The 19158-nt window shown below is 44.4% G+C and overlaps 1 protein-coding gene across 1 annotated transcript in view; it reads right to left on the bottom strand.

Annotated features, from left to right (window-relative positions):
• LOC137371589 (melatonin receptor type 1B-like) overlaps nucleotides 1-19158 on the bottom strand; it is a 147962-nt gene that overhangs the window by 97271 nt on the left and 31533 nt on the right. Inside the window, exon 2 of the mRNA XM_068034424.1 lies at nucleotides 7929-8151. Within this exon, the coding sequence (XP_067890525.1) occupies nucleotides 7929-8151 (223 nt within the window). The remainder of the gene's footprint in view (nucleotides 1-7928; nucleotides 8152-19158) is intronic.

Genomic DNA, 19158 nt, shown 5'->3' with positions numbered 1-19158 from the left:
AGGCTCAGTGAGCCGACCCAGTATTGCAAGATTTAGCACAGGCTGCCCAGTCTGAAAGTGAAGCAGAAGGAGTCCCTGATTGCTACTATTTAAAGAATGAGGTACTGATGAGGAAATGGAGTTCTCCTCACAGACCTGAGAGCAAGGAATGGGCAGTAGTTCACCAGTTAGTGGTGCTGCAGAGGTACCGGGGTAAAATATTAAGAAAGGCCCATGAAACTACAGTGTCTGTACATGCCGGTATACAGAAAACCAAAGCCCATATAAGACAGCAGCTTGACTGGCCAAAACTCCACAATGATGTGGTGGAGTACTGCAGGAGTTGCCATTTGTGCCAGTTTGAGGGGAAACCCCAAACTACAGTGAAACCTGCATCCCTAAGTTCTGTATCGGTGTTAGAAGGACCCTCCAGCAAAGGGTTGGTGAACTGTAAGGGCCCCCTGCCAAGAACAAAAAGGGACAGGCAGGCACAAGGCTGGCTAAAGACTAGACAGAGAAGGGGAAAAAGTGACCAAGAGGGCAGGTTAAAGGAAGTCCAGGAAGAAGCCCGGATGAAAACCCCAACTGTCCGGTCAGCCAACCCTAACAAATGTGAAAAATTAGACCCCACATCCTCCTACATAAATGCAGACACTAGACGCACCCCGCCAGAATTGCTAACAGTATTTACAGGAACCTTCAGAGACACAAAAGACACCGCTAGAGGGCAGAGAAACTGTGAGGGTGATGCCTCACCTAGTCAATGTACCATGGGGGTGCAGTAGAGTCTGCACAAATACCTACAGTCAGGAGTGTCCTCTGGGACAAAGGGGAGATTAGCAAAGGATCCTCCCCCACAGTCATAAAAAAGCGAACCACCCATCCCCTGAAGTCAAAAGCCTTTGCATACTCAGCAAAGCACTGAAAGAGAGTTCAGGATAGACCCGCCCAATACTGACTTTTTTTTAAAATTACTTCAGCAGGAACAAAGACCCATGGAAATGGGCAAATGGAAGAGAAACTTCCCCAAAAAAAAGAACAACATGTTTATTGGGATGCCAAAAAGGGGGCAATTAAGGAAGCAATGGCACCAAGAGAAGACAGGCTGTAATGAGTTTTAGGATTTATGAATGAATGGGAATGAATGAAAGAAATGCATGTTTTTTCTGTATCTTACATTTTTCTCTACCCTTTTAATGAAATGCGCCTTTTCTCAAGTCACATTTCATTTCTCTGGATGTGGAGGTGCCATGATAGGCCCCCACCTGCCAAGAATGAGGCACATTAATTTTGTCATGAACTTTGATATTAAACTGTTACTGGAGTGAGGGGAGGACTTGTTGAACAGATTAGCTGTGGCTGGAAAAATATTTGCATATTAACAGACAGCGTTTGGAAGGACAAAGCATCCATTCCCTGACATCCAACCCAAAATGGACTTTGAATCACCAGACATTGAAGGTGGGGGGCTTGCCTTCCAGGTTGACTGCTAAGATGGCCAAATACACAAACGGACGTGGCCAAACCAGCGAGTTACATGACTAACCTGCTGGACAACAAAGTTAGTTTGTTGAATTTGTACAGCCAGTTTTGGGCAGAAAGCTGTTTGCTCTTGGACTGACAAGATCTCACTCCTGTCTGCTCCTATCTCTTTCTCACAAGCCTCTGAATCCACTGAAGACACATGAATCCCAAGAGAGAAAAGTCTCCTACAGCAAACAAGGTTTAAGAAGAATACTGGGCCCCGGTGAAAAGCAAGATCTACCTATAATCAAGGACTCTACAGTGAGCTCGAAGAACCATAACAAAATCTCTTCAGATATTGCCTCAAACTTTTCTACTTTATTTTTCTTCTGCTCTTTTCTGTCTCTATTTGCATGTGTGTATCATACATGCATACTAGCATGGGCGCATTGTATATCCGTAGGCGTCAACCAAATTAGAGTTTAAGTTCAAGTTGACTAAATTTCAACTTTTCTTCTTTAAACCTGAGAAAGCCTGTTTGTGCTGGTTTCTTTGCCTAATAATTGGAAAGTGGTGAACAAGAATTCACCAGGAGGGAGCTAAAAACATGGTGTGTTTAAAATTAAGCTCTGTTATGGTAAGACCAGGTGAAGGCTGAGAGGGACCCCTAAACACCTTTCTCACCGGGTCATAACATCGGCTTTTGGGGAACCCTTCAGCAGAGTGCTGGCAGATTGCATGGGACCACTGCCGAAAACGAGAAGGGGCCACCGTTATCTTTTCATCATTATGGATGTGGCTACCTAATTCCCAGAGGCCATTCCCCTAATATCTATCTCTGCCAAGGTAGTGGTGGAGGGGCTAACCCAATTCTTTACCAGATATGGACTGCCTGCTGAGATCCAGTCGGATTAGGGCACAAATTTCATTTCTGGGATCTTTCAAAAAGTCATGGGTAATCTGGGCATAAACCAGCTAAAGTCTCCAGCTTATCATCCACAATCACAAGGGGCTTTAGAATGGTGCCACCAGACCCGAAAGATAATGATCAGGGCATACTGCTACGAGTACCCCAATGACTGGGACAAAGGGCTGCGATTTCTCCTGTTTGCCACTAGGGACTCCCCATGAGTCCACCAGCTTTAGTCCCTTTGAATTAGTTTATGGACACGAGATGAGAGGTCCTCTTAAACTAATCAAGGAGATGTTTTGGGGACACAGGGATGACTCTTCCATGTGTTACGACCAGATGAGAAAGGTGTTTAGGGGTCTTTTACTGTCTTCACCTGGTCTTATTGTAACAGCGTTTGATTTTTAAACACACAGTGTTTTGAGCTCTCCCTCGTTCACCGCTTTCCAATTATAAGGCAAAGAAATGAGCACATCAGGGTTTCTTAAGTTTAAAGAAGAAAAGTGAAATTTATTAAACTTACTTAAACAATAACTCGGTTAACGCCTACGGATGTACGATGCACCCACGCTAGCATGCACATACGATACACACATGCAAATAGGGACAGAAAAGAGCAGAAAAAAAATAGAGAGGTTTGAGGCAGTCTCTGAAGGGGTTTCTTGTTACTGTTTTTGTGTTTCCCGCTCACTGTAGAGTCTTTAATTGTAGACAGCTCTTACTTTTTTGGGGGGCCCAGTATTCTTCTTAAACCTTGTTCATGTAGGAGACTTTTCTCTCTTTGAGTTCACATTTCTTCAATAGGTCTTCCGTTCCGTATGAAAGAGATGGGAGCAGACAGGAGAGAGATGTTCTCAGTCCAGAAGCAAACAGCTTTCTGAATTCAAAATTCTGTGGCCAGTTCAAATTCAAAAAACCAACAGCCAGCCAGTCTGACCACTTCTTCTGTGTATTGGGGAAGCAAGGACTGGGTTCCTTGTTCCAACACTGTCTGTTAGCATGCAAATGTCTTTGCAGTCAAGGGCCTGGCAATTCCTTGTGATAGGCCCTCTTTTCTTCCCAGCCATAATTTTAGGTTTTAATGTTCATGCGGCGAAATAATGAGTGCCTCAGTCTTGGCAGGTGGCGGGCTTGCCTGACACATGTTACACTGCATGTCCAAGTTCCAGGAACGGCTCACGAGAGCTTGTGGAGTGGCTCAGGAGCACCTAAAGACCTCCTAGGCACCTATAAAAAGGCAAGCAGACAAACATGCCAAGGCCAGAACATTTCAGCCTGGAGACCCTGTATTAGTGTTACTCCCAATTCAGGGTGAACCCCTGAAAGCCCGGTTCAGTGGCCCATACTGAGTGGCAAAAAGGATTTGCCTGGTAAATTATTTGATTGACACCCCAGACAAAGGGAAAAAACAAAGCCTGTGCCACATTATCATATGAAAACAATATGAAAACCAGGAAGGGGACAGACAAGCACAGGTCTGTCAGAAAGTCAGGCAGGAAAGGGACAAAAAGTGAGGACAGGTTAGAGGAGGGCCGGGAGGATTCCCAAATGTAATCCCCCACTGCCTGGTTAGCCAATACTAAAATGTTAGAAAAATTAGGCCCCACACTCCCCTACATAATGCAGGCCAAAGAGGCACCATACCAAAGCTGCTAACACATTTACAGAAGCCTGCGGGGCCAAGGAAAGTTCCCAAAAAGGCAAACCAACCTAGTTGAAGTGCCTCAGGAGAATGCAGTGAAAGTTGGACAGACACCTGCGAGTGGTAATGCCCCAGGGGACATGGGGAAGATTAGCAAAGAGACCCTCCCCACAAAAAAGGGAAAAAGAAAGAAAAACTGCCCTAAATTAAACAGCACTTGTGTGACTCACCAGGAAACTAAAAGTGAGGTCAGTGTGGATCTACCTACTGAAGAACTCAATGATAAGGTCTCAAACCCAAAGCTAATCAAACACAAAATCTTCAATTCAGAATTCAGCAAGAACAAGGGCCCAAGGGAAATCTCAGACACCTCTTAGAGGGTAAAAAAAAAACAATTTATTACCCACTTCCACTGTAGGGAAAAAAACTTATCAAGGTGCTGGAACCTGGATGGTTAAAGCCGCCTTACAGGAAAAAAAATGTAATTGCCGATGCATTGTCCAGGGTCTAACACAGCACATAACCATCCCTGACAAATTCCAAAACAAGAAAATTAAATCAGCACAGCTGTTTCAGACAAAGCCAGCTGCAGAAACTCTAAGATTAATGAGTGAATTTGAGGAGTGAGTGTTGAGAATGAATGTATGTTTCCTTCTTTGTCTTTTCCGTACTTTTAATGAAATGTTCCTATCATCACATTTCATTCGCCATTGTACTGAGGTATCAAGAAGACACCATATGCCAAATGAGGGATTATTAATTAACTGGTTGGAAACTTACAACACTTGTAATGGAAAACAAACTGCAGTTAACTTTTTAAAAAACTAGCAGCCAAGATGGCCACTGCAATTTGCGTCTGAAACACCTTTTCACATTCCAAAGACCCACCTGGAGACAGAGGCATGGGCAGCATGGACCCAGAGTAATGGCTTGCTCTAAGTGATTGAATTACCTAAGATTGCTTCATTAGCACAGCATTAAAGGAAATCCTCACACCTTGACTTTGAAAGAGAACCACCCCCCACCCCCACCAAGTGTAAAAATTGCCATCCTGGGACCTGGGGAGACAATTCCAATCCTTGAATATCATTATTAGGTTCCAGTGAATTCATAGATGCCATCATGTGACTGTCCATCTCTGTGAAAGATAAAAGTTTCCTTTAACAAAGAGAGATGGACAGTAACTCAAACTATGCAGTAAGAGAAAGGCTGTGTGCCTCTCCTTCTCTCTCTCCCCAGATAACACAAGTTTGAACCCTATCTGCGACTGTGGACCCTCCAAACCTTCAGATTGCTGCAGACAGAAACCAGGGGAAGAGATCCACTGGCAAGTCTGCCTCAAAGAAAGCCTTGAGCCAAGCAGGCCAGCCACAAAGTGCACTTTGACCAGCCAAGGACTTCAAGATTACAACTTCTGCCAGAAGACCACCGAATCATCCAACTTCACAGACTGTATATTTAATTTCCATTTATTCTGGACTCTAATCCAATCACAAAATTTACTTTTCCCTCTGTAATCTATCTGTGTGTGTGTGTGAGTCTCGTATGAATGTGTTCATGAATGTGTAGTGTAAATTTATTATTTTTTCTAAATCAGTTTTAGATTAAGTATAATAAACTCACCTCTTGTTCAAAATCAAGAAAATCTGTCCGATTGGCTCTTTCACGATCACATTAAAAGTAAAAGGTAAAATGTTCACTGAGGTGCTAAGCACAATCACCATTTTTGAAAGGAATAAACCCTGTTGCAGTCAAATAAGAGGAAGGACAAGAGAGGAGCCTGGGACCCCCCTCCTCACCTGACAGTAACAGTGTGCAGAAATAATTACAGAGGTACGTTGCTGCTGTAAAGTCAACCCCACTATATAATAAAGTACTATAAGACAATATGTAAAGTGATCAACGCTACATGTTGTGTACATTGTTTTTAAAAATTTGGTATTCTACTTTCATTTCATGAAGTAAGAGTTACTTGAACACAATTAATGTGTGTATGGACACATTGATGTAATGTGTACATAGAATATATATGATGTAAATGGTACATATAAAGACAATCAGAAAACCAAGTAGAAACTAGTTTTTGATTGACATGCACACATAAATACAAATGGTGAGTCACAGCAGAATGAAGTATTAATACCAACTGAAGCGGCTGTTGTGTAATTGTCTACAAAGATTGGAGGGGATGACAGTCGGTGAAATGGGTATATATGCCAGTGACTCCAGGATGTCTTTTCCATCTTATCAAAGTTTTCCCATGTGGCTTACAAGTTAAGAAGTATAACTCCAAGAATTATTTGTTTTGCACATATGATCAGCTTTTTGCACTTTCATATATTATCTACAGAATTCTATCCATAGTACAACCTGGATTAGGGCAATACAGTATCACACAGGATGCTGTAAGGCTCTTGCACAACCATCACTGCTGTGCCAGGTACCAGCACAGAGACAGTGGCACCCAGAGAGAGCAAAAGAAAGGCAGAGCAGGACTAAATCAGAGGTTGGAATAGATAATGAAAAATTGGGAAATACATTCCAAAGTTTCCAAAACTTGTTGGCTGGGTTATATTTGAGTTGAAAAAACATCTGTGCAAATGATTGATTAGCTACAAATATTCAAATAACACTAACATCTGGAGTAAAAATTTGGTTATTAGGTTTTTTTAGTAATCCATCATTTTGGTAAGCTATACTTAATTGTTAATTGGTTAAACACTTTTACCCTCTTATAAGATATATTTTGTCTTCCACTCTTTAAATCCCTTACTAACAACACATGGCCGCTAAAAGACTGGAATGTGATCTAACTGTCTGCCAGTATCTACTGAGCTTCTTGCTGTATAAGAGCTACCAGGGTAGAATGACACTCACATTCAAATGTTTCTATTCTTCATGTGAAGAAGAAACTTTTCATTGTTTGACGTTTCCTTCAGATGGCCTGTTTTGAGATCAAGAACTTGCCATGTAAAAAAGGAACGGAAATTGAGTCCTGGCATTCAATTGTGCAACACGTTGGTAAATTATTCACCATTGAGAAGCATACTGAGTCACCACATTAACATGGTTTTTAAATGAATAGTTTTGTTCTGCAGTATTGCCAACCTTCGTTACAAAAAATGGAAACTACTAACAGCTGATTAGTGCAAAGTTGCTGCAGAAGAGAATGGCAGGTGAACCTGTAGTAAGTTCTCACACCTTGAGGTTTCCGCCACTGTAGTCACTGCAATCTATTACAGAAGAACCGGCATTGTTTCAATAAGGTCCATTAATTAATGTGATTTCATTGGTTATATTTGCATCTCATTGCCTAACAAGTTGCAGACGTTTATCCGTCAAAAAGGAAAATTCTCAGAATTCTTAATGTTTCATGGTGTACGATTGACGACGTCCACTTTAGTTGAAGGCCAGTGAGACAAATTGGGATACATGGCCCGAGAGACAGTACTGGAAAATATGTTTAAATACTGTAGAACTTGAGCTAAAGTTGCCAGAAGTATGGCATTTCTCCCCTTCTCTCGCTCTCTCGCTGGATCCTTCTACTTTGTTCCATTACTTTTGGCTATTAGATATTTTTTTAACGTTTTTCATGATTTACGCAAATTGCCCAATAAGTCCAGTATTTGCTATCAGTTTAGAGGTTTCAATCATGGGCAAACGATAGTTAAAAAGACAATAATTTGTATATTTCTATTAAAGTAGCAGTCGATGCTTCGTAAACCTGTACTTAGACCTAAGTTCTACAAGTTAGATCTAAATTCAGAGGCGCCAGCTTCACCTAGGTAAAGTTTTTTTTTTAACTATAGCTCGACACTGTCACGTTAACAGCGGGCACTGAGCCAAGCTGTGCTGTCAACATGCTGTTCCAGATCAAGTTTGCAAAGGAAATTAAATGTAAGCTTGCAATGGTGAAAGCACAGTTTGACTTACCGGTATTTCTCAATTTTTTATTTCTGATGACGGACACGATAACCAGGAAATTCCCCAGGATGTCCACCGCAGTGGTGAAGATCAGCACGCTGGACAGCGCAGTTACTGCCCAGGCGGGGCGAGAAGTCCCTTCCAATGTGGGAGACCTGGCGAAAGCCGAATAATTCTTCAACGAGACATTTTCTGGCATGTCTGGAAGTTTTCGTTCGCACACCCGACAGCTCTTGGAACGGGAGGGGAACAAGAGAACTGATTCTTTTAGAAAGAGCCGGACCTTTTCTGTCTTGCTGCCATTTGGAGAGGACTGACCCCGCTGAAGTGGTGAGGTTTTTAATGGGTGGAAATCTATTACGCCAGCTAGTTATGCATTCACTATTGATTAGATCGAGGTCGGCGCGGGCACCCACATCTTTTAGCTCCCTCTTTCTTCCTGTCTGTATGCCAAAACGACCGCTAGACCTGCTGCCAGAATGATGAATTAAGGGCAGAGACCAGCTGATGAAATAGCCATCGGAAAGGAAGCAAGGATCAAGTGGCGAGTCGCACTGGCTAGGCAAAACCCTGAAAGGGCGAAGATTCATCCCATTGGCAAAGGGTTGGGGTTGGAAGGGCGAGTCACACTGTTAATGAAGCTGCCATTCTATAGTCCGCACGGTGTCTATCACAGTGATGAGCGCTCCCTCGACATTAACATTTCGAATACGAGATCTCGACCTCAAAGACAGCGGAGTTATTGCAGCCACGTTAGTTATACAAGTAGAGGGATGTGGATAGTAAATGAACACATTCGCCCACCCCACCACGAGTACTGTCATATCGTGGGCAGGATTTCAAAGCAGTACCACAATCCCAGAAAGTTAAACAAACGAATCACTTCCATTGGCAAAAATTACATTTAAATGTAAAGAAAAACCTTTTACATAGAAGTCTAACAGGTAAAAATGTGTGTGATTGATTTTAAAAGTTACCTGTTAATCTGCTTTCCCATTACAGTTAGTCACATTGCCCATGCCGGATAACATTTCCCCAGATGTTGCTGATATACAGGGTGTAATTTATTTTTAAGAGTTTCATAGCCCGCCACGCATGTCCCGCTTCGATTCATAAATGTGCTTTCGCGAGGCTGCACTAGAAACATGAATGGCATCTATTGCGACTTCTTTTTCCGGAATGAATGGTACAGTTTAAGAGTTTTGCCCGCTACACGACCTCGCAGCCGAATAAAAATAAGGAGAAAGAAAACCGGGATAGAATGATTGTTCAGGACTAATCTACCAGAGATTGCCGATTGATGCTTTAAAATTCATTTCAGACTTCGAGAGGTCAAATTTGCTGCTATTGGTCTGAACTCTTGGAAATGGCGTCAGGCCTTTTTTGAATTAGTTTTCTGTGCGAGTCACTAGTACTCCATCCTCCTTTAAGAGCTCCTTCAAATCGATCTCTTTGACGAAGGTTTTTATCATCTATTACCTCCTTACTTGGCTCCCTGTCTGATAAACACTCCTGTGAAGCCTCTTCGGACGGTTTTACTATGTTAAAGGCGCTATATAAATGCAATTGTTGTTTAACAGTAACAACTTGCATTTATGTAGCATCCTTAAGGTAAAGAAAACGTCGCAAAGATCTTCACTGGAGCATTGTCAGATTATTGAAGACGCCGAGAGGTCACGTTAGAATGAGTTTACCGTCTTTCCAGCGCTTAGCCAGGTAGATTTCAAACAGCTTCAATGTCGATATAAGCGCTAAGAGATTTTGTTGTTTTGTGTGTGTGTAACTGAATAAACAGACCAATGCATTTTGTTAATCACATCTGTCCCATAAAGTTAACGCTGGAATCACAGAGTGCAACTGACAAGAATCTCGGGAACACCACATTCGAATAACGCAGATAGAACCAAAAGGGGGTGAATCTATTATAAATAACTTCTGTCCTGCTTCAAAAAAAAACACAGCCTCCAACAGTTCGGATACTAAGAAACAATCAGTTATGAAGTAACTACAGTGGGCAGCATAGAGAGAGAAATGGCTCCCCCTTATTCTTTATTTTTGCAAAAACCATTCAGTTCAGCAAATGTAAAGTGTGAGTTTTCCCATATCAGTGGGAATTTAGCTGGCAATTAAAGTACAAACTTTAGGGGATAATTTTCTTTCACAAATAAAATATTTGCAGTTTCTGGAAGTTCAAATGGTGCATTTAATACAAAATAGGAATTCTGTTCATCTTTTCAATATGTGAAGTTTAGAAAAAAAGTACCATCTGGTGGTTTCTTTTTGGGGAAAAAAATGCACTTTATTTTTGAGGTCCGTAGTAGGATAGGGCTCAGTGGTTCACATAGATTGCAGGAGTTTTCACATCCAGGGCATCATTGCCTGTAACCACAGCACCGTGGAGGCTCCTTCAAATAATGAAACCACTGCTATGAATTGCAAAGGGTCCCACTCTGTTAATGTGCAACTGGTACATGACCACCAGCTAAGGAGCACTCAAATTCCAAACCAACTTTCTTGGCAGCTGCAATGATGCTTTTATATTGCACTAATCAACCATCCACCCACTGTTGGTCCATATCTTGACTGCTTGAAGGTAAGGGTAAACCCTTGCACAGTTCACTTCTAACTCTCCTTAGGGCTTGTCAAAAGATGCATTTATGTTCAATGAATTCCTCAGTGCAGTTTGCTCACACTGAAAATTTACATCACATGGGCGCTCCTGGTGATTTTTTGCTCTGCAATGCACTCAGTTTCCGGAGACAATGCTCCATGTGGGGAGAGGGTGGGGGGAATGCCTCTAACAGGGGCCCGTCATGGGCCTCGATGCCAGGAAAGCCTGCCCCGATATTGCTGGGCGGCAAGGCCTCGTGGTGCCCCCTCCCACCTTCCCCGCTGCTCGGCGACAGGAGCCAAATATAAATATTTAAATTTATTTTAATTAATTAATTAATTAATTAATTACCCACTCCTGCTGTCCATGCCAGTGTGAGATTGCTGATGATGGCTGACACTCCCATGCCTTCAGATACCCATTCGGGGATCCGAGGTGGGACACTGCTGGGGAGGGGGAAGCAGGTAAGTGCTTCAGTGCAGGGTTGGGGTGCAGGGTCAGATTAGTTTCATTGGTTTAGTGGGTGGTGGAAAGGGGTAAAGTTTAAACTTGATGAACCTTGTGGTAGGGGAAGGTTGGCAGCACAAGGTAAATGTTTTGTGGGGGGAGAGGGCAGGTAATTACTTCCATACTTATTGTGGAGGGGGTGGTGGGAGACGGTCAGGATCACTTTACTTAAATATTTACAAACTACATTCTTTAATTATGCAAATTGCAATGCAGGGCTCGAAGCCCTTTAAAAATGGTGTCAGCGCTTGCGTAGTGGCGCCTGACACAGGAACACAAGAAATAGGAGCAGAAGTAGACCCTGTGGCCCATTGAGCCTGCTCCGCCATTCAATATGATCATGCTGATCTTGGGCTTCAATTCCACTTTCTTGCCCACTTCACATATCCCTTGATTCCATGCAAGACCAAAAATCTATCTATCCCTGCCTTGACTGTATTCAATGATGGAGCATCCACAACCTTCTGAGGTGGAGAATTCCAAAGATTCATAACCCTTTGAGTGAAGTAATTTCTCCTCATCTCAGTCTTGAATGATTGACCCCTTATCCTGAGATTGTGTCCCCATGTTCTAGATTCCCTGACCAGTGGGAACAATCTCTCAGCTTCTACCATATCAAGCCCTTTCAGAATCTTGTACGTCTCAATTAGGCCACCGCTCATTCTTCTAAACTCCAGAGACCGTTATCAGAGGGGTGGTCCGCCCTTCCCATTTAAATAAGCTGCCGTGCTGAATATCATGACGGCTGTGTGACATGCCGTCTGCGCTGGCAGACCGCCATTTTTGAAGCTTGCCGCCGATCTCGGCCGCCTGCTTATAAATCCAGCCCCAAGTATCTGAAGTGAAGAGAACATCCTTTTTATTCTTGACTTGCTTCCATAGCATCTTCGTGGTTATATCAGAAAACCTCAGGGCCTTGTTAGAACTCTTCTTGCTGGCAGCTTGCCTGACTCATCCAAATTCAGGGTGATCCAGAAATCAGGATTGGTCCTCTGCTGACTCCTTTGGGCATTATTATTTGTAAGCCCTCCCTCTATCTGGCAATGGGAAAATTCTGAGAGCATTGGAGACAGTCTTTGGTGAATATGAAAAAAAGCAAAATGGACTAAAGCAGAAACTTCTGATGATACAGTAAATGTTCTGATTTAACACACTTGGGAAAAGTTTAATGAATCAGGAGTGCATGTGAAGAATTTGGAAGTGCAGATCAGACTACTCAGCACTATTTTGCATGAATTAATTATAAAGGACAGAAGATTGTGTGTGGCATGGTGATCATATTGTCTACATTCCTGTCATGTGACCAAACCCAAAGTGCTGTGCACTGTAAATGTTAATTCATACAACCTATCCTGAATTTGAGGTTAATTTCACAGTAAAAACAATGCTATCACGAAGGTTGTGCAAGTTCAGTCGAAACCCACTTGACAGATCTGATGAACAGTCATCGATGTGAAACATTGAGCTGGAATTTTCCAAATGGAAGGAAGCCCCAACGGCTTGTCAAGTTCGGGCTGTGTGGCCACATGGATGAATAGTGGACACCTTCAGGGATGTTCTCATCTGTAGCCAATTAACGGCTGGCAGGTGGGGAAGCTGGCCAGTAACAGGTGGCGGGTGGGAAGAGGTCCTGGCATGTCAAAGGAAGGTGCCATATTTAAAAAGCAGTCAGCAGCCTTCATACAGACTGCACATATAGAGGGCATTGGAAGGGAGGCTGAACAAAGGAGGCTGTGCAGCAATGTCTGGAGTCAGAGGAAGTGTGACTCCAAGGTTAGTGACACTTTCCTGAGGTGCTGCTGCAGATGGCAGGAGAACGGAGGGAGATGCTGTTCCCAGTGGATGGGAAGGGGAAGCCAGTAAGCCTTAAGAAAAAGGTATGATTGGAGGTTGCCAAGGAAGTCAGCAGCCATGGGCTGCAAACCACCCAATGGATGCAGGAGGTACGAGCCGACCTCCACAGTATGACCTCATCCATGAGCTATGTTGAGCAATGGGTAGGCGAACTGGCCCCAAGACACCTGGACCCATTTCCAGGTGTTGAATCACTTCAGGTGAGCAGGGGAGAGCAGGTGGACCTCGAACGAGTGGAGGAGTGGCTGCCTGAAGACCATGGGGGCTCTTCTCAAGGGGCTCCTTGTGTTGATGACGGATCCTCAGCCCCTTTGATAGTGACATGAATGCTTCATGCAGCTCCATGACAGAGGAGTCCCCTGCACAGATGCAGGTGGCTTCCCATGTGCCAGATCCCTCTAGGGCTCAGGCAACTAGAGATCATCTGCCACAGCCATTTCACGCACAGGAGCAGAAAATGCAGCAGCCTGCCTCCATGTCAACTACAGGTATTGGGAGAGCACCCAGAAACATTCACTTAAATCCATCTAGTTGTATTTGGGGTCTCACTGGGTGATAGTATTTTGCTCAATGTCAAAGCGTTATATGTATGTGCCAATTTAAAGGTAGTGTATTGCATAATATAAAGACCCATCTCTTCATTTCTGCACCAGTGGGCCTTTGCCAGATGTTGAGCACTTGAGATGAGGGTGTGCACAGAATGAGGACATTGCTGAATGTTTCCCTTGGAATGATATAATCATGGGACCACTGAGATGGTAAGGGCATTTAATGAAAGACCATCAAGAATACCTCAGGGCGGAGACTGAATTGTCTCTAGGGGTGTTTAACCATCTCTCAGGAGAAATGTGTGCTGATTAGTGAGTCACTTGTCTCCCTGGCATTCAGGTTAATGCCCATTGACATCAGAGCCAATGTGGCTTTCTGGTCTCAACCTTTCTCCAACCTATCCTCCTCGGAGGAGGACGTGGCAGACTCAGTGTGGTTGTCTGTCTCCAATGCTACTCCTCTCTGGAGCACCAGGTTATGCAGAACACAGCTAAGCACCATGATATGTGACATACTTGATAGGGTGCATTGCAGGGCTCCCCCAGATCTGTAAAGGCATCTGAACCTCACTTTCAGAAGGCCTATGGTCTGTTCAGTGGTGGCCCTTGTGGTCACATGGCAGAAGTTCTATGCCTCCTCTGCCTCAGTGTTGGGGTTCCGTAAGATATAAAGAGCCATGTCTTTAGTGCGTACCCCTCATCACCCAGTATTCACCCATGAAGGCAGTTGGGTGGCCTGAACAGCTGAGCCACCTGGAACTGTATAAGGATGAATGAGTTGTGGCAGCTTCCCGGAACAGTGCACACACCTGTGGGATACTTTTGCGGTGGTTGCAGACTATTTGAACATTCAGCGAGTGGAACCTCTTTGTGTTTGATAAGGTTCCTGGCTGCTTTGGTGGAGACTTGATGACCACGTTTGTGCAGTTGATTACCTCCTGCACCTGAGGGAATCCAGCGATGGCACCGAATCCTATCACCCTGTCTGCCTGACTGGCCTGATTTGTGCGACACCTGATATAGTGCCCTCCCTCTGGTACATGGCATCTGCTACCCACTTCATGTAGCAATGGGCTCTTGACTATGATATCCCAGAGATGTTTCCAGAAGATCCCTAGAATGATCCTGAGGCATAAAAATTGAGTGCCATAGCCACCTTCACGGCCACCACATCCCATTAGTCTCAACTCCTCCTCCAGCATTCCACACAGGTCCACTACCACCTGCCTGGACAGACACAGTCTTTGAAGACATCTGCATGAATCAGAGCCTCTGTCAATAAACCCTTTCAGCTGGGTAGCGCCTTTTGCAAACAGGAGCTTGCATACTTGGCCCTATGTCCTCTTCTCGCCTGTGCCCTCTTGCACCCTCATGAGGCTGGTGCTTTTCTGTCTGTTACAGTCTCACTCCATGTGGCTGACTCTAATTCTCTCTCCCAATCTCCTCCTCACTGGAGGGGTCAAACTCTGAATGCATAAGAACCATTGAGATTTGGAGGAAATGGCGCTCTAAGCCTCTCAAATCTTTAGTCCAGGCTACACTATATGAAGTGGACCTTGGACAGACCCTACCAATAAGTACCCTCTGATATGGGCTCACATTGTTCAATGCCTCCAACTTTCCAATCTCTTGCTTTAATGACTCTCAGCCTGCCTAGTTCACAATGCATCTGAATTCAATGGCTGACACCTTCAGCCACCACTCACCTGCTGCTGAGCTCTCACCTTTTAGCAGGCGAGCCATTATGCTCCATGGAACCCATGCACCCCCTGTAAAATTTAAAATTCATCTCAAAATTGCTGACAATTGGCTACTAAACAGCCTCAATTGCCTGTACACTGCCATTATGCGTGATCATAAGCCTGCTAGCTGTTCACCTCCGGGAAATTTGCCCAGCAGTGGAAAGACATCAGAGTTCTGCTCCAACATAGTCCTCCGTCATTTTACTGGCCCTTCCAACCCAGCTCGAAGCTTGTTGCCACGGGACCAGTAAAATTCCATCCATTAACTCTGTTTCTCTCTGCACAGATGTTGCCTGACCCGCTGAGTGGTTCCAGCTCTTGCTGTTTTTATTTTAGATTTCCGGCATCTGCGGTATTTTACTTTTGACTTGCCAGATGTCGGTTACAGGCATAAAAAGAGAGTATGCTTAAATTGCAGGGCTGAGACTTGCTTTTTCAAGGGCATAGGGTATGTAGGTTATTTTGGACACCTTGGATATAGTTATGCCACATTGTCACAGAAAGTCTCAAACGAAAGGTTGTCCTATTTTCTTTAAATTTTGCTAGAGAACACGTCCCAATACAGGCATGGTCCAGCAGCGTGGGAAGGATATGGCCTGTAGAAGGAATTGGGATGCCTAGTATGACTAAGTATCCACCAGTTCGCAGATTAGGAGGCAGGAATTCAGGATGTTAAAGGCTGGCAGCAGCTTAAAGGAGAAATAGGTGTTTTGGGGACAAAGCAGGGAATCAACACTGTGTATCCACAAGCAGAGTGGAATAATAGCTCCTCAGGAATATGATACTGCAAGAGTTCTACACACAGGTTGCAAAGATGACAGGAAATGCCACAACTCCTGGGTGGGGCTGCTATGTGCACTTTCACAAATTATAAAAGTTATAGAGTCACACATATGTAACTATAACACAAACATAGCATATTGTGGTGGCACAGTGGTGCAGTGGTTAGCACCGCAGCCTCACAGCTCCAGGGACCCGGGTTTGATTTTGGGTACTGCCTGTGTGGAGTTTGCAAGTTCTCCCTGTGACCGCGTGGGTTTTCGCTGAGTGCTCTGGTTTCCTCCCATAACCAAAGATTTGCAGGTGATAGGTAAATTGGCCATTGTAAATTGCCCCGAGTGTAGGCAGGTGGTAGGAAATATGTGATTACTGTAGGGTTAGTATAAATGGGTGGTTGTTGGTCAGCACAGACTCGGTGGGCTGAAGGGCCTGTTTCAGTGCTGTATCTCTAAAATAAGTTAAAAAATTAAGTAAATTAAACTATAATACAGAGACATGAGTAACTTGTTAATGCAGCATCATCAGAGAAATACAGAAAGTGTGGGAGCGATATCGAAGAGAGCAAATAAAAAAAAAAGAAACTTGAGAGAGCAAGAAAGAATGACACTTAGAAGTTGGGACAAATGGAAAAATGCAGAGATAACAAAGAGAGAAACTCTGAAATGCAGAGGGATGGAAACAGATAGGATGGAAAACAAATAAAAATGCTAAAAGAAGTCAACTGAAAAAATTAGAATGTGCAAGAAATAAGGCACCATTACAGGAAGGCAGATTGTCAATTAGTTCATCAGCAATATCACAGGAAAACAACTAACATTCATCAAATATGTGCACAAGTTTGTGAGAGAGTTATAAAATTGCAAATTGTGGCTACTTGCTTGCATAGTAACAAGCAACTGTAACAAACATGGATATTAGAAAAGACAAAAGAATGCTGTTGAAGTCCTTTATGTAATTATTGAGTGATATTGCTCTTGCTGTTAAGTGAAGAAACCTTCAGTATTCCAGAGACAAGCTAGACCACTGCGGGCAGAACTTTATTCAACCCTTGGAGATAGGAATGTAGGCAGTTGGGGGGTGTATGGGGGGAGGGGGCAGGGGCTATGGTGGCTGGCATTAAATCTGGGTGGGAGATGTCAGACAGCAAGTCCGATGTCATGAAGTCCCATCCCAATTTTGCCGATGGCGGCAAACATAGAGGGGGAGATCTTACGTCGATGCAGCGGACAGACAATTAAAATAGTTAGAGGCCTATTGACAGCAATTTTATTGTCAGTTTTAAATGTAATTGATGGCGCTCGGGAATCAAGGGGCTTCAGAGCCTCGCCTTAGAAGGAGGCGACATCGAGGTGTGAGGTATTTGCTGGTTGTAAAGGGAGGCCATCAGGAGAGGCAGCATCAATTGCAAGGCGGGGTAGAAAATGGAGGGTATCAGGAATAGTCTGAGGAGGTGGGAGTAAAGGTTCTAGAATTGCAGGGAAGCCGTACAAGGGGAATAATGGGCAAGTGCCAACTCGCCAGAGGTTACAAGTGGGGGGAAAGGAGGTGGTGGGGGGGGGGCCTGCTGGCAGTGAAGGCCTTGCACTTAGGGGTAGGCCACATATTATGGACCTCATCCAGGCTTCAGGGACCCCATTGGTGAGGAAGTGCAGCACAGTAGAAGGGAGATCAGGCACCGCAGCGACCTGTGAGCCCACAGGAGGGTCAGCATTGACCTCCAGACAATGGAGAAGGGCACAGAGGGGAAAGCCTGCTGCCTCCTTCATGCAGAAGAACCACCCTCCAGAGAGGGTCTACTGGTCAATGCTCAACTACCTACAGATGTCTGAGAGGCAGTGCCAACGAAGAATCTGCCTCTCCTGGGAGGCCATCACTAACCTATGCACTGTGATACAGGACGAGCTGTGCCCCAGGGGACTTAGTGGAAATCCAATGTCAGTGACGCTGAAGGTCACCATGGCACTGAACTTCTACCTCTCCGGATCATTCCAGGGATCCATAGGGAACACGTACGAGATTGCACAGTCAGCTGCCCATCGGTGAATCAAGAAAATGATCAATGCCCTTTTCAGGAGATCTGGAGACTATGTGTACTTCTGCACGATCCCAAGTCTCAGGCTGAGAGGGCCATAGGGTTCAGGGCCATCACTAGATTCCCCCAGTTGCAGGATGTCATCAACCGCACGCATGTGGCCATCAAGGCTCCTGTACACAAGCCAGTGGCCTTCATCAACAAAAAGAGCTTCCACTCCGTCAATGTACAACTAGTCTATGACCACCGTAAATGGATCCTGCATGTCTGTGCAGGCTGCCCAGGAAGTTGCCATGATGCCTACATTTTAAAGCAGTACCAGTTGCCAGTGCTTTTCCAGACAAGGACTACCTACTGTGGATGTGGCTACCAACGTCTGTGAGGCACCACACGCAGATGTGGAGGAGGGGGACAACATCTGTCACGGGACAACACAAGGATAGAGCAGACCATTGGTCTGCTGAAGTTGAGATACAGGTGCCTGATGGGGCTGGTGGAGCCCGTCAATATGCTGCTTTTCAAGAAAGGAGGTAGAGAGAAAACAGGGAGCTACAGACCAGTTAGCCTGACATCAGTCATTGGGAAGGCGCTGGAAACTATTATTAAAGAAGTCTTAACATAGCTCTTGGAAAAGCATAGAATGATTTATTTATTTAGAGATACAGCACTGAAACAGGCCCTTCGGCCCACCGAGTCTGTGCCAACCAACAACCGCCCATTTATACTAACCCTACCCTACCCTCATATTTTCTACCACATCCCCACCATTCTCCTACCACCTACCTACCTACACTAGGGGCAATTTACAATGGCCAATTTACCTATCAACCTGCAAGTCTTTTAGAGGTGGGAGGAAACCGGAGCACCCGGCGGAAACCCACGCAGACACAGGGAGAACTTGCAAACTCCACACAGGTAGTATCCAAAATCGAACCTGGGTCACTGGAGCTGTGAGGCTGCGGTGCTAACTACTGTGCCACTGATTAGAACAAGTCAACATGGTTTACTAAAGGGAGATCCTGTTTGACAAATTTATTAGAATTTTTTGAGGATGTAATTAGTAAGGCAGATAAAGGGGAACCAGTAGATGTGGTATACATGGATTTTCAAAAGGTATTCGATAAGATGCCACATAAAAGATTAATAGGCAAGATCAAGGTTCATG

The sequence above is a fragment of the Heterodontus francisci genome, chromosome 6, assembly GCF_036365525.1.
Source record: "Heterodontus francisci isolate sHetFra1 chromosome 6, sHetFra1.hap1, whole genome shotgun sequence".
Lineage (NCBI taxonomy): Eukaryota > Metazoa > Chordata > Chondrichthyes > Heterodontiformes > Heterodontidae > Heterodontus > Heterodontus francisci.
This window is presented reverse-complemented; position numbering and strand designations above follow the sequence as displayed.